Source organism: Argopecten irradians, chromosome 1, assembly GCF_041381155.1.
Source record: "Argopecten irradians isolate NY chromosome 1, Ai_NY, whole genome shotgun sequence".
In the NCBI taxonomy this organism is placed as follows: Eukaryota; Metazoa; Mollusca; class Bivalvia; order Pectinida; family Pectinidae; genus Argopecten; species Argopecten irradians.
In genome coordinates, this window is record NC_091134.1 from 38,053,978 (window position 1) to 38,070,883 (window position 16,906).

At 31.5% G+C, this 16,906-nt stretch overlaps 1 protein-coding gene across 5 annotated transcripts; it reads left to right on the forward strand.

Annotated features, from left to right (window-relative positions):
- The first annotated feature begins 1,920 nt into the window (after positions 1 to 1,920).
- On the forward strand, positions 1,921 to 16,674 carry LOC138326932 (uncharacterized). Of its 5 annotated transcripts, none has more exons than XM_069272916.1 (5): positions 1,921 to 2,070; positions 10,385 to 11,325; positions 12,615 to 12,741; positions 13,170 to 13,289; positions 13,967 to 16,674. In XM_069272916.1, exons 2-5 carry the CDS (start codon positions 10,990 to 10,992, stop codon positions 14,167 to 14,169), a joined length of 786 nt encoding a protein of 261 aa, XP_069129017.1. In that variant the 5' UTR covers positions 1,921 to 2,070; positions 10,385 to 10,989; the 3' UTR covers positions 14,170 to 16,674. The 5 variants fall into 5 exon arrangements, with proteins under 5 accessions (XP_069129017.1, XP_069129010.1, XP_069129023.1 ...); XM_069272909.1 differs by lacking the exon at positions 1,921 to 2,070 and adding an exon at positions 6,241 to 6,391; XM_069272922.1 differs by lacking the exon at positions 1,921 to 2,070 and adding an exon at positions 9,474 to 9,595 and having other exon boundaries at positions 13,170 to 13,365.
- The last annotated feature ends 232 nt before the right edge of the window (positions 16,675 to 16,906 follow it).

The window sequence follows — 16,906 nt, forward strand, 5'->3', positions numbered from 1 at the left end:
TAACAATAGTAAGTTATGAAATATATATCAATGCCTTGTTCAGCATAATACAATTATATTTAACGTTAAAGTTGGTTCAGTAAGCAGTTTTAATTTTCCCTTGACCCCAAATGGTACGAAAATCATATTTCCCAATGTAGATATCAACAATTTTTTCAGTTTCGGTGTAGGTATTCATCACTGTAACATGTTTTCTTTGTATTGCCCACATTTTTGATAATATTGATGGCTAAGTAGGTATTTTATATAAAAAAAATAATAATCACATTTTTGACACACATATAATTCTACGTTACCGAACAACAGAAATCAACATGTGGATTTATTTTTAATGCCCAAAAGGAATGGAATTCAAAGAAATATATATTGTAATTGTACTCATTTACGTTCTACAGACATTTAGGTAGTATATACTATCTAAAATTTCTGTTTTCAATTTACTCAAACCATTGGTATTATTATCAAACATCGGGAAAAATAGACCAATATTTCAAGAGTTTTGGGACTCTTCCAGAAATATTTGGATATTTATCCAATCTCACTCTATAAAGTTTTTAGTTTCTGTAGTCAGATTTAATAGGTGAAATGTAATGTATCACCATTTTTTATTTGATATTATTTTTGGTTAGGAGTTACATGTATTTTAAGATTTAAAAATGGTTATAATTCATAACTTCTATTGAATTCCGCGATAAACAATGAACTTTTTTTTTAATTTCTAAATAGGGTATTTCTTTATTAGTTTATCCAATAGTTGAAATCTTTTTTTAACATTTATATATATATTTTCATATATTATTTTTGGTGAGGAATTATTTTAAAATTTAAAAATGGTTATCATTCATAACTTCTATTGAATTCATTATTACCAAAAAATATATGAAAATACATATATAAATATAAAAAAATATTTAAACTAATGAATAATAATATGTATATAGAAGAAAATATTTTATGTGGGTGAGCGTTCTATACGTTTCTAGTACAATCTCTTCTGTTGCTATTTATAGCTGTTTGGGTGTATTTTTCGTGACAATGACGTATCAAAACAACACGCAATATATACACATGCAATATATGTAAACATTCTGTGTGATTCTCATGCGTGAATCAGCTATGGTTAAAAGATAATAACGATGTTTTACTCTAGGCCTGTGTAAGCTACATGTATATACATATTTCCTTCAGATCCGTCTGCTTGGGTGCCATGCTTCTAGGGACTCAGTAGTACGAGATATGCCTAGTCAGCATACACGTGTAAAGTAAATTATCAATAACAATTAATCTAAATCTGATTTTATGAAATATACTATTCAGAATTAGTTTGATAAGTCATTATATATTTTTTCCATTTATTGTTTTACTTGTTGTATAGATACATGTAAATAACATAAAATGTTAGGAAAGACTATACTTGCCACGTATACGTCCGGCCTATCTAAGGATATCCCATCTATGGGTGGGCTTTCCCTATCACAACTTATTTATATATACGTATTTCGCAATAATAGTGACGTAGATCAACCAATAATCTAGGCCTGTGTAGGCTACATGTATATACATATTTCCTTCAGATCCGTCTGCTTGGGTGCCATGCTACTAGGGACTCAGTAGCAGACGTAGATTAACCAATGATCTAGCAAGATCAGTTCATGGTTATTTTTAGTTATTGTTTTTTTATAAGACATTAGCAATCTCTCCAAGAGTGCATTTCGGTTACCCTTCATAAATGAAGGGTAACCGCAATGCACTCTGGGAGAGATTGAGACATTAGATGGTTTCCATTAAAAATCTATTAAAGAGTTTTTTCATACATCGAAGTTTTATAACAATCTTACAAATAAGATAGCCGGCCAAACAAACTTTATATATACGGAGGTTGCGTTCTATTTTAACGCAAATCCTGAGTAGTAATTGATGATTACAGTGACATCAAGAAGTTACATTGCATGGGAAGCTGTGTTATACAGTCTCAAGCGACATGGGCGTATGAGAGAAGGATAATAACTTGTTAATCAAGTTATCGTGACAGGGTCAGAAAATATCATCTATAGTTCCATTAGCAGAAAGGTATGTAGTTTATGAATATGAATACAGTATAAATTTAAAATAATGGTTATATATATATGATAATATTGGATTATAAATGACCAATTATAGTGACGGTTCTTTTAAATAAAAAAAATAGAACATTATCTTATTTAATCTACCTTTTTTAAATCAGTGTCTCTTAAATTTTTTTTCAGGATGGACATTTTAATTTTTTTTTGCGGCACTATAATAAAATATATCTTAACTTATTCCGTAACTGTATACTATTTTCAAGTTTTCCCTTTCACCTAAAATCCATAGGAAAATAATCAGTTAATAATTCCTTTCGATCAAAATGAAACATTCTAGGGGAATCACTAACGCCCACGCGATGACGCAGATGTTTCTACCCGAAACATTACGGGTGTATTGATGAAAGTATATGTAGGTCATATATGTATAAACATATCACGCTTTCTACTTCTATTGTTAAGCAGGTTATGAAGGGAATACCCAAGTTATGAATCATCTGATATATTTGTTTGTAAACGAAGTGAGATCTATGAGTTAATAATCTTATTAGCATTGTCTGTTCGGAATATCGAGCAACTTTAGACAGCCATTTGAATAGATAGGGATACTGAAATGGCAGTGAATATATTTCATTCTCGATAGTCGTACTGACTGTCGTTTATGTGAGTAGTATATTCAGTTATTCTGCAGGTTAAATATATCGAGTTCAAACAGTGATAATTATTAATGTTAATAGATGTTACACACATTGAAAGAAATCGTTCATGTTGGATGCAGAAACAATATTCAGGAGGTTTTGAAATATCCATTTCTTATGCATTTCTCGCCGAATGCATTACCGAATTTTGACATGAAGTGAAGAGTGGACATTAAAAAAACCAATATTAATTCTAAACTTCTTCTATGCTGAACTAAATCCAGAAAAAAAACCCGGCCTCATACGTTTAACTGACAATATAGTAGCCTACTTGCATTTTCATTTCAATGTTACTATGTTATAAAAGTAGTTTCCGCTGGTTTTTTTTCTCCTGTATTTGAACATCGAACGCAATATCTTGTGACAGTGCAACGCTAATGTAATAATTTCAAAGAATTACTTGATATAAATAGATATGTAATGTATGTGTGGTAATAATAACATCATTGATCGGTAACTCTTGAACTTGGTTTTTTATTTTCTAAGTCTCTGTCTTCTTGGGTTACCTGACTGTCTACTGAGAGTGGCCGTAAGAAGTATAGAGCTGTAGATCGAGAAAAAAAACGACTCTCGAAAAGTTAAATGATCAACCTTCTGATTGCACTATAATGAGATGTCCCTCTCTATTTTGCAATTTGAAGTACGCTTTATTTACTCAAGTAGTTATAATGTGTGCTCTATTATCTTTTGATACAAATCTACTTTAATTCATACGTACAGTACGTATATTTATCCTTTCCACCTTTCATATATTCACTTATAAGGGTCAAATTAAGGTTTTAAGGTTTGGATAAAGGTTTCATTTTCAGTTTGGTGAAGAGTTTTGATGAATGTTCTGGAGTTTGGATGAATGTTCTGGAGTTTGGATGAATGTTCTGGAGTTTGGATAAATGTTCTGGAGTTTGGATAAATGTTTTTGAATATTTTTGTAGTTCGAAATCGAATTCTGTAGAACAAAGTATTATACATAATAATAAGGTAGCGTCAAACAAGCTTTCTTTCCTCAATACGCTTATTAATAATAAAATATAATACAGTAATTAAGAAATAATTTATCTGCAAGAAAAAGAACATTTATTCATAACATACGGCTGTATTGGAATTGTCCTTAATTACAAGGCTATATGATGACCAATTTGAATTACTCATAACCGCGTGAGGTGTACACGATATGAGTATATGTACTTAAACAGTTATGACTGTATTAAACTTCCTAACTCACACATATTTTTGGAAGGAAATTGTAGTTCTGGTTTAAATTTACAAGGAAGAATGTACACGATATACAAAGAAAATAAGGATATCATGAACCGCATCTGTTTATCTTATTTCAAAATGTTCATATTAAGCACATTTACTATCCAGGAATTACCATGTAACGTATACGCGTATAAATGCAAATGTATGTTCTATTTTTTTCGGTTTCCACCTGTTTTAGTCTGTATATAAAAGTTTAAAGGTTTCTTATGTTCTGTCTATATAATTATAAGTTGATGTTCCGCATTAAACAAATTCATTGGATGTTTAGGTTTTTGTAGGTTAAACATTATATTACATTTTACTTGCGTTTTTAATCAGACAAAACTTCTAAATTTCACCTTAACCCATCATTCACAAGTATTATTGATGTTAAAATATATGTTCTTCTTTTTCTTTTTAGATTTCAATAAGACAATAGGATAACGTTATGTAAATTTTGTTTACAAAGGAAATAAACAGAAAAAATGTAGGAGTACCTAACATTTAAAAAAAAAATATAAAGTCATTGTACTTCAAAAAGTTTATCATTGAGTAATTTTATACGACATATCATAAACTTCCAAAAACTATTTTGGAAAATTACTAACACCGATAGCTCATGAGTATCATTCACGGAAATTTCATAATCAAAACAAATATGGACATGATAGTCCACGTAGACACAAGTATAAATAAAATTTGTATAGTCTATATTTAGCCGCAACCAGGAATATATACAGTGTATATTGTGTCAATTGACAATCTGTTGCGTCATGGGTTAAATTCTGTCACGATCACTAACAACACTAAAGTTAATGCTGTTTATCTATTGTCTTTTGTAACTTCATATGCACGAGATTTCAGTGTATTACACATAAGAAAAATGAGCAAATACCTTTAAAAATGTTCATTTAGATTAAATTTTCTTTTATTATTATCATTACATATATGTTTACCATGAACATGAAATAAATTGAAAATAGGAACATTTGTCACAGATCATGTATACTTAAAACAAATAATATCTTTGGTACATATATTACAACATCATTCTTACATTCTCTCGAATTTACATTTAATATAGAACAATATTTTACAAAAATAATAAAAAAGACTAAAAAAAAAAAAACTTAACTTAAGTTGGTTGGGTGAAATATAACTTAATTTATCATGTTTATATTTCGTCAATAGTCAAATAGAAATAAAAATAATTATATAGGGTTATACAGCTAAATATTGGTTTCAGCTAGAAGAAAATGGAAAAGAAGCAGTTCCATTTAGTACCAAGTCGAAACCTAACGAGTGTAGGTTTATAACAGGGGCGTGGTTTAAGGCCCCTTCAGGTGAAACTTATAAAGTGAAGGGTGAAACTAAGATTAGGGGTGTTGGGAAGGGGACTATTATGTTTTTCTCGATGTCATTGTTTTTACATATTTCTTTCCTGAGTCTGATCAAACTTAATCCATCTTATAAGACTGTATGATATCCTGATATGCAATATTGCAAACCTTATACCGTTACTAGGGAAACATCTATATATAAAAAGACATGTATATCAAGCTTATCAAACACATGACCAGGTGATTATGATACCAGTATCAATAACACAATTATTTTATTGATGGTTTTTGTACCACATACAATATTTCCAACGACTCGGACCATTTATTTAAAACTCTAGGTATATCATAAATATTTATCAATTTATAATTTTATATATCATGAGATATAATGCAACGTCATCTTTAACAAATGACTAAACAATGATTAGAGTTATAATGTTATACAATTTTCTGAAATTTCTGAGACGCGATAATATTTGTAACAGAAATATTTATACAAAGTAGATAATTACATCGCATACAATATGTACTTTGATAAAAAGGATGGAGTCACATATAGACATGACCCATTATATGTCAAGTGTAAAAATGACATGAAGATCGAAATATGCAATAATCACAGGGGGGCAACTCAATGAAGATGGATGTTGTCTAACATTTTTTTGTATTTGGTGGATGGAATGATGATTATATATAACATTTTCTTTGAATTGGCCCCCTGTGGCAATAATGGTAAGATAGTGAAATTTTCTGGACTAATTTGACACCCAAATCAACTAGGTATATTTCCCCCTGTATCTATAATGTTTTCCTTATTATAAATTGGCTGATTTACTCCAACCAATCAAAAATCGCCTCTTAACGCACAAAGGAAACAGCGAGCCTAAGTTTCAAATAGGAAATCACCTTTACTAAATAAAGAACGCGATGTTTTAAAATAGACACACTGTGTAGCCAATCACGGATTTCTATTTACATGTGCACCATAGCTGTATAGATTATAGCTTAAGCAGAAATTTCATCTAGCAACATGGTTTCTTCATTTAAGGTAGGTGTACACATTACAATTCCATTTCCATCATTTGTATTTTTTTCATTTAAATTTATATCTTGCAAGGAACCATAACATCTATCTATCTATCTATCTATCTATCTATCTATCTATCTATCTATCTATCTATCTATCTATCTATCTATCTATCTATCTATCTATCTATCTATCTATCTATTGAATGTATTATGGTTATGCAGTATTTTTCTGTCCATTTATAAAACAAAGGTGGGATATCATTTTTGGCCGTTTTACTGCCACTCAGTTTTAACATTAGGGTCAGCTATATATTATTATGCTCTTCAGAATATCCGATTTTTTTGTGCTCATGGTAAATGAGGTCAAAGGTCAAAATGTAAAAATTCACACTTTCATTGTTGAAGTCCTTATTAATTAAATATTAGAATAGAAATAAAAAAAATGCAGTTTTTGCCTGTAAATATTGGGTTTGTGAAGTTCAGTTCAGTTCAGTTCAGAAAAATAATGAAAAATTCCAGAAATAGGTCACAGTGACCTAGTTAAGCATTTATTATATTTTAGCATTAAAAACTTTAATATTTTTGCTGAAAACTAGGATTTTTCAAAGCTATGATGAAAATATTTTAATTTGTCAACCATTTCAAAGCTTAAGAGACTCATGTTTAGCACGTGAATTGTATTTTGTCACGATCTGCTTTAGGTTATTACATTCTGGGTTCAGATTTGCTTGGTCACGTGTATAAATTAAATTCAATGAAGTTTTTTGTCTGTCATTGAAGTATCATCTGGATTTTCCATGTTTAAAGCAAGTGTTTAAGCTTTTCAAGTCTGTTGTAAGAGAAAATATTAAGCAACACCTGCATTAAAAGTATGATGTTAGAATTGTGCCTGCTGCCTCATTGCATGATCGGAAAAGGCGACTAAATCTGGGATCTCAATTCTACTGGCTACCTAAATCAAAATATATTGGATTTCTGTCTCGAATGTCATAGGGAATGTTTCTTTCTCGGGAAAACATTCCTGTCACTGCAAACCAGTTAATAATAAGATAATACTCTCTCATGGTGAACACTAGATGTTAAATACATGATATTGTTTTCCAAAGCCACGATATAAAGGTTCCATATTTAGTCGCCTTTTACGGTCAAGCAATGGAGCAGCAGGCACAGTTCTAACAAAATGCAGGTGTTGCTTGAGATTATCTCATAAAACAAACTTAAATAGCTTAAACACTTGCTTTAGATATAGAAAATCCAGAAGATGCATAATTGACAGAATATACTTTTCATTGAATATGACCTAATTCATCCCCGTCACCCAGTTCATGTAACCCTAATCTGCCATCATCTTAACCAGATCATTACAGAACCTAAATAAAGCTCTAAACGTCATTCTGGAACTATGGAATGATTGAAAATGTAAACTATTTTCATCTACGTAACTATGAAATAAAGATTCCCAATTTAGTCGCCTTTCACGATCATGCAGTGGGACAGCATAATTCAAACATCCTACCACAGTGATGGCGTTGCTTGAAATTAAGCTAATAAAACAAGTCTAGATAATTTGAAATCATGCTATAAACATTGGAAAACAGCATATGCTTATTGGACAGATGATACCATTCATTGAAAAATGACCTATTTCATGCACGTGACCTAGCCAATGTGACCCTAGGATGTAATCATCTTTAGCAGATCATGCGAAGATTCTTCTTCAGTACTAAACACCAATTTCAAGCTATCAAATCTTTGAAAAATCCTTGCTTTCAGCAAATTTATTAAAGTTTTTTATGCTAAAATAGAATAAATGCTTAACTAGGTCACTGTGACCTAGTTTTTGGATTTTTTCTGAACTGAACTTCACAAACCCAATATTTATAGGCCAAATATGCAAAAAAATGTTATCTCTATTCTAATATTTAATAAATTAGGACTTAAACAATGAAAATGTTAATTTTCACCCTTTGACCTTTGACATCTGAAATTACCGTGAGCGCAGAAAAAAATCGGATATTCTGAATAGCATACAATATGCAGCTGACGCTAATGTATCTTCATACAAAATACCTCACTTATCACTGAGTGGCCGTAAAACGGCCCAAATTGATACAACTCCTTTATAAGTATATACATATTTATTAACAGCAAAATTTTCAACATCACAATAATGCACACTTATCTAAAATGTTTATTGCTGTATAACGTGACGCTACCGAAATTGGAACACTTTTTTGTGTTTTAATCTAATTTTTTTTTCTTAATATTCCATGATTTGTTTACTTGTCAGTAGTGCATATATTTATAAATACAGAGCTTGGAAGCATGCCCGGTCCATCACTGTGTTTCAGCAGGTTTGAGTACCCAAAATGGAACACCTCCTAAATAAAGTTTGATTAAAAAAAGCCCAGACAAGATAAAAAAATTGAATTCATTTAAAGAAAGTTCAATCATTTTTTAGTTTATTCAAGTTACATCTCTTTCAAAAATATTCCATTCAGCAATTGTTTTTCTTATTTTAAAATATATGGTGTTTTTAGGGTTGTCGCATGACGTCGTTTCCCGGAGTTTTTCAAAATTTCATTATTTTCATTTTTAAATACATACATGTATAGTAAGCAACTGGAAACAAAATGAAATATTAAAATTGTCACAGTTATTAGTCAGCACCTTAATTTTTGTTCATGACAGTTATCGCTAGTTTAGATTGTAAACTGAAAATTCTGTATCACATATTTTAAAAGTGTTCCATTTTGGGTAGCGTTCCAAATTGGGTAGCGTCACGTTAGATGCATTTAAGTGTAATACACCAACCCTTGTTATGCTGTCTTATTACAGTTTTCAATGTTTTTAAAAACTTTACGTGCTTGAATATACATTCACATTATGTTTATCAGTAGTGTAGTAAATGGTAGTAATTTAAAAAAAAAAGAGTTAAAAAAATAAATGAATAAATAAATAACATATAATGAAAAACAACAGATTAAGCCAATATTTACTTAATATATCGATATATATTATTACTAAGTATTGTAATACATTTGAAGAGTAAAACTGTGTTACTTTTTACATTAATTTTTAACAATGTTAATCTTAAAAATCGGCAAGGCAATCTGGATTACTGTTCTTGCATGAGGGGGTTTCCCTCTGGGAATCCATGAACTTGTTCTCGAAACTTCTATTAGCTTGTAAATGGCAGAAGTGAATTGACCAACTTTCCTGTGTAAGTCAATTGAAAATATTCAACCGCCAATATCATATCCTTTTTTTCTCGTACATGTTATGTGAAAACATTGACTTCGGTTTCCTTTCCGATTCCGATTCCATACAGAATGGTATTCAGTTAGCAATGTATAGCATGCGCACGTCTGAGGATAAATTTATTTTAAGTTTGTCGTAGTCAGGAATTGACAAATCATGCATCTATATTTAGTATTAGACTTAATCGACTTTTCTCTGTGTCTAAAGTATCCATAGAAATGACATATTATTGTTAAATCTTCAAATCTCAAAATTCTTGAATTGGCAACAATCCAGTTGGAAATCCCCTTAGCCAAATTTAGCAAACAAAAAGCTATTTTTAGTTTAGGTAACATAAGAGTAAGATCATACTCAATACTAGAGGTTACTATCACTGAAATATAATATTCACTCCTGGATTATCTCATAGTAAAACTTGAGGCAGAAAAAAACTGACCAATCTCAGTCCTGCAAAGACTTCTTTTGAAGAATACAGAGAGAACGATCCCGACTTCAAAGCCAGGCAATCAAGCACAATATACCGTTATTCGATTCTTTTGATGTACATCAAAAAACCAAATACATCTGAAATCACTCGTCTTATGTTGCCTGCAGTTTTACTATGACATAGTCCAGGGGTGTATATAACGTCAGTGGTAGTAACTCCTGGAGTATCGAGGATGGAGTAACATACATGTACATGATGTTTACATAATACTGTTTAAATAAAGTACTATAAATCCATATGTGAAATTCACTTTTTTACATTTAGTGAAAAACTGTGACAATCCTCCTGGACTAGGAAAGGAAGTTCCTCATTGTCATCATTCCAACACAGGCCTTCCTCATTCCAATACAGACCGAAAAAATCTTCCGTTTTGCCATCATTCCAACACAGACCAAGAACGAAGATCCTCGATCAGTATTGTCATCATTCCAGCCCAGACCAAGGCAGATCCTCATTGTTATCATTCCAACACAGACTTTTGAGGGACTACTGAACAGTACGCCTGCACATGGATGAAATGACATACCTACCAATGAAATGCAGCTCATTTCAAAATTGGCAAGGAAAAAGGAGCAACGCCTTAATGCTTTACGAATTTTGCTTCCATATCCCTAGCGATTAAGGTGACTTTTTCATTTCATCATTATTTTGGTTTTTATATCAAACTTAAAGAAATCATATGTTTATACTTCATTTTCTGCATATCTTCACTTGCTTGATCCTATTGACTATAACTCGTTTTCTATAACTTGTTCAATGTGTTAATCACTGGTGTGTTTTTGTTTCAAGTCGTAGAGTGAGTTCATTTGCTGATTATTTTAACATTTGTGAACTGTGTGAATTTAAAATCAACGTTCAAAATTACAAAGATGCCTTCGCCCATCGATCCTCGCAGTATGGATCTTTATGCCACTCCTCATACGGCTTCTCCGAAAGAGTGTAGAAACGAACAGGGTACAGTAGTACATATGAGACATCTTGCTGCTGGAGAAGAAACTCGTTTACCAAGAAATAGTGTAAACACACCGAACGGAATTAGTGTTAACATTGCTAGAGATGGAATGGAGGGATTGGAAGACCGCACAGCAGCCTCTGATGATGACAACATCATTGATGATATTGCAAGTGTGGGAGTTGAAGGAAGGGAGGAACTCGGAACAGTGCCAGATGAACTTTCTCAGTATCAGTCGTCAAATAACGTAGAGGTAAGTTTATTGATCCTAAAGATGAATCAAATTGTTATATAACATTATCTGGGGTCGATTGTGTCTTGGTACGCGACGGTGAAATGCAGAAATATTGATTAAAAAGTTAATTTTACATGATTCTGTATATTATATTGCTGTTCGAAGAAGTTGAAATTTATCCGAAACCTCGTACCATAACGAGGTGCTGCGTGTATTTTCTTCAATACTCGACTATTTTAAAGTGTAATACCATTGTCAAATAATTTCGAGTTAATGAGGTTATCAGTTAATGAGGTTATTAGTTAATGAGGTTACCAGTTAATTAGGTTACCACCAATAAATTAGCATGTAATGTATTATTCCTTGCAATACGTTTGCATTTGTTTTCTGGGTAAAACGCATTCATAACTTCAAGATAAAGGCAATGAATTGACGTCTACATCAGCATAATGCATTTAAAGCGATCATACGTTTGAAATTTTGAATTAATATCCATTAAGGTTATCTGTTTAAACGTGTGTTTTGAATAACATTTTGCATGCAATAAAAACATCTTAAAGTTGTATTCAGGTCTTACAAATTCTAGGAAAGTACTATGAATGTTTTCATTTACGCACTCTTAAGTTTTTACAAAAAGAGAATTTCAACGACTCGTCTGATAAAAATTACATATTCAAAGGTCTTGCATATGTATTGTATATACATTGGAAATAAAGTTATTTTCATACTCACGAATCAAAACAATATTACTTACAATGCATAGGTTTTAATATCACAAATACAACTAAGAGCTGAAAATGAGCAGTACTGCTAAAAATCCTAATATTTACATTTACAATGCAGTGAAATGAGTACATACGGTAAAACGATGAAGCCAAGATGTGGTCTGCGATTTCACTTAACAATTATTCAGTGTTATAATAGCTATAAAGTGATTTCTGCAGGAATTTTTACGTTTTAACAAACATAAGTATACAAAACAATAATTTTACAGTGCACAAATTATGTGTTGTAACTAACGTTTAAAAGCCATCATACATATTTTTCAATTAATGTCAATGGTTTGCAATAGATAAGCTACAGAAGAAGAACAACATGTCAAAATGTTTTATGTTAATGAGATAAGCCGAAAACTGTACTACATGTGCGAGAGGGTACAGCAACGAGGCCCGTAATAGGTAAATCCGGTACATTCCATGAAATATAACACAAAAAGAACAAAAGGATTTACGCTAACTGTGTTTTGATAGTTATGACACATATGACTTTAACTGTATACTTCAGGAAGTCCCGATCTATTTAAATAGGGACTTGTCACCTTAAACCAAAACGAGGATGAAAACAATGAAACCAAACAAAACGTTATTGTGGAGATGATAATGAGGGGTTACAATCCTATCCGTGTCCAATCAGCCGTGGACGCAATTTTGTCAAGTATGTAACTCGTGTTATTTGTATATTGTTTTTAAACAATTTTCTTTGTATATATGAAAATTTGGCAGTTGGAAAGAAGTTTTTAAACGCTTTCCATGTATACATTTGGGTTTCATTTTTTATATGAGGATTTATCACAAATATTAAAGTTCAAAAATTTCTTTTTGTACATCGAAATTGATCAGAATGTTTTTAACTTTTTTTGTATGTTTCACGCACATGCGCATTAGACACAAGTGTTCAAATGTGAATAATATAATCACCTTATCGGTAACAATTTCACTCTGTATTGAGATTATTATTGAAAAAAATCTGTTATTCAATGAAAACATGTTACTTCCCTAAGAGCCATGGTATGTTATGATTGTCATTTAAAGCAAACTATAAATGGATACTTACTGAACTATCATATCCCTATGTCGTTTTAGATGACCCAAATGCAACGTTGACGCCGGTGGCCGTGGAGCACAATCTGCAAGAACGGTCACTTAGTCAGGAGGGATCCGAAAATGTCGTTATGGTCGGTGCTGGATCAGAGAGTATACAATGTCGGTGTCTATTCCGTCTTTACATATTAAAGTTACCTTCCTTTTGGGTCGGTATTCATCGTCACGTCGTTGTTTTGTGAGTGGAATTCACGTCGTTTTCTCTGAAAACTGTGACGTTATGCTCACATGACGTCACAATCAAGAACATCCCTGCAAGAACAGACAACTTTGCATAATATCTATATATGTGTTCTCAAGTTTTGCTATATGTGCATTTACTAATGTTAAATATATTATAGCAAAGGCATGACAAATTTACTGTACGAAACAAAATATAATTCTTGAAATCCTTTCGATTTTCAAAGGATCCAGTTCCTCATTTGTACTAGCTTTTGTTATGTAAAAGTTACATTTGTTGTAAACGTTTATCCGGTTATTTACGAGGGTCAAACTATTCACTATTTGAAAAAAATAGTGATTTTAAATTTCCGCTATTTGACTATATAACAAGTATTTTAAGTCTTATCTAGTAATCTTCACGTTTGGTTACGACTTCATTCGAAATTCTCAATGGCTAGTTACCAGATGCAGAGCTATATCTCTAACCTGTCTTCAGATACTCCGGCTTTCATCCGTCTCTTTACATTGACATGTCTTTAATTAACTACATATTATATACAGGTCATTAGACAAAATAAAACAAAGACCTTAACTATTCTCATATCGTTTGTTTTCAGATGATAAGCGAATGCAGATGGAAAATAAAAAGTGGAGGGAAGCCTACTTGTGTAAAGTCTGCTATGAAGATTATATACGTGAAGTATTTCTGCCGTGTGGTCACCTGGGAAGTTGTAATAGGTGTTTTCAAAGCATGAATGACACATGCAATATATGTAAAAAACACATTGTGTCGCGCACTCTAGTTCACAATGATGTTTAATGAGTCCTTAAGTCATAGTTAATTGGTAGACAGATTTTGTGACATTCGTTTGATTTTTAAACTTTTTACTTTATTTGTTTTGTAGGAGTAGTCCATCGTACTTTCGCCTGTCATTGTTTTGCTTTGAATCACTATAAGACATTAAAAATATGTTGATGAAATATAGTATAGCCCTATGAGAATAGGAACTGCTCTAGCCAAGCTGAAGGAGAATCAATTAACATAAAGGAAAAAGAACATTTTAAAAATACTTCTGCAAATGAAAAGATGAGAAATATGGTCCCAAATAAGTTGTCGTTATCGTAGGTTCATTGTGTTGAACATTTATTGTTCTGTTTGTCCTGACCTTTCAGTAGACAATATTTTGCCGTTATCCGCTAAAGAGCAGGATGCAATGTTCAATACAATACGTCTTTATTATATTTTATGAGCACTCTGCTGACTGATTGAAAGGAATAGAAGAAAATATAACATTTTCTATGATTCCTTCCTTTACAATTATTTGAAATCTGTATATATTTCGGTAAAAGGAATAAAATTTGTATTAAATGTGGAGCTTGACAACTAACACCCAAAGACGAAGGGTACAGTTCTGAAAATATTCTATGATGTATTCGGACATAACAAATTGTTTTATAGCATGGAATCCGGATTTCCAAATAGTCCCAAGGATAATGGTCAAAAAGGAAAAAGGAAACATTAATAAATTACGTAACTGTGTGCATAGAACCAAATGCAGTAGGAACTGTGCGTCAAGGCATCGAGAATAGGTTGTCCTTCAATGGATATATATGACTGATTTCTTAAACAAAGTAGTAAGACCACAATAATTTGATTATTATCATTTTTCATTATCATTTATTTCCATTATAATTTATTGGTAAAGAGGAACAAACTTGTAAAACCAATGACACAGCCAATTGAATTTTGTCTAAAATGAGTCTGTAGCAAAGTCTCTGAAATCCTCTTGGTGTAGTAACGAAATGGTGTGGTCTACTGTTAACCAACTTACTTTCGTAGCTACTAAATTTCGCAATTTCCGTTTTAAGGATGTATTCTTCAGAGGTTTCAGTCCAGTTGAAGTCTCGTTTTGACATGGATCAAAAGAGTTATGAAATTTTCAAACACATGTAAAATTTATTAATATCTGTAGCAAGTTGCCAGTTACAAATTTTGTAAAAAAAAATACAAGGATATTAAGAAATGGCTTATTTGACGGCCATTTCAAATTCGTGTCTTTTTTCGCTTTGAGTAAAGCCATTGTTTTACCATTTTTTACTTAAATCATCACTGCGCCAGCATTTTTAGTTGTATCGAGCTATTTTTTGCTGTAAATTTTTACTAGGCTCGTGGTAATTAGTCATTTTATTTTTACATTTAATGGTAATTTGAGCACTTTTATTTTTTAATCTAAAATATTGAAAATTACCAAAATCTTTAAATGGGGCAAAAAGTAAGCATACAGAGCCCTCCATTTTTCTGCTGATATTGTTGATATGAAAAATATTGACAAAAGAATCTTTAGATTTAGCAAATATGGGTGAAAATGGTGCATTTTATAGCTCAAAATTAAGGTGTAGGGTCAGCATTTGTTGCTATTGTGAGAAAAAATATGAGTCTTATTATTCATAACTGGTATATTTTTAAAGAAGACTACTTAAAAATAAATTCTACAAATATCCATGCATATCAAACACCTTATTGGGAAATTATGAATTTATTTCCAAAAATCTATATAAGAAAAAAAGTTTAATACAAGAAAATTTTGACTTCTCAGAGGAATACATTCTAAAACAAGTTCGCGAAGATTAACATTCGCAGATTTTAAAAATGACTGAAATTCCTATCAGTATCAATGATGTAGATGTTAATTCGCGAAGATAAACTCCAGCGAATTTATTTGGATCGCGAAATTCGCGAAAGTAGCTTACACGCGAAAGACAGATGGTTTACAGTATGTTTTGTCTGCTTGAACGTCGATCAATAAAAAAGAATGAAATTGTTTCTTTATCTACCTCCAAACTCACCTGGAACAGGTTAGCGGCCAACGAGACAAATAAATGAGATATTTTGCTATAAGTTCGAATTATATTTGTAAACGTTTACACCCAATTGTATCTGAATGCAGAACCTGGTAACAAATACAAATATATTTCCTGTAAAACTGCACAGGGGACTGTCACAATATACGAAGAAGGGATGTTTTATCAACATACTATTGTTTGTGAATAAGACTGTGTACTGTGACTGCTCTCTGGGTGCAATTGATAGTGACTCGATAAAGAAACATATGGGTAAGATCTATAATTTTTAACGCGACCAAGCAGTCAAAGGGACGTAAGCAACTCTTTCGGCTAGCGATATATCATGTTTGGTTGGTTGTATACAGGGTAATACACACAAGTGGTTTATACTCGATATATTGGAGGTTATAATTGTATAAACTTATCATTGATGATGTATGTTCAATACGCACAATAAAATATTAACCAGTTTGATTGAAAACATGTTATGTTGTATTTCGATTGAACAACTTTGTGTCACTTCGTATTTTCAGCGTTCTTTATGCTGGGGTATCAGAATTGAGTTATAAGTAAAACAATGAAAATGTCAATATTTTTTTAAAAGTTTTAAGTTTTAAAATGAGAATGCAGAACGAGTTCGATACTTTTGTAAAGTTATTAACTTATCGTTAATGTTACACGTATCGTCACCTTCTGAACAATTTGATTGAAAT

Excerpts from the sequence above, each read along its gene's own strand:
- LOC138326932 (XM_069272916.1), top strand. The coding sequence starts at position 10,990 with ATGCCTTCGCCCATCGATCCTCGCAGTATGGATCTTTATGCCACTCCT. Across the intron at positions 11,326-12,614 it reads AGTCGTCAAATAACGTAGAG|GGACTTGTCACCTTAAACCA; the intron begins GTAAGTTTATTG and ends CTATTTAAATAG. Across the intron at positions 13,290-13,966 it reads TGGATCAGAGAGTATACAAT|ATGATAAGCGAATGCAGATG; the intron begins GTCGGTGTCTAT and ends GTTTGTTTTCAG.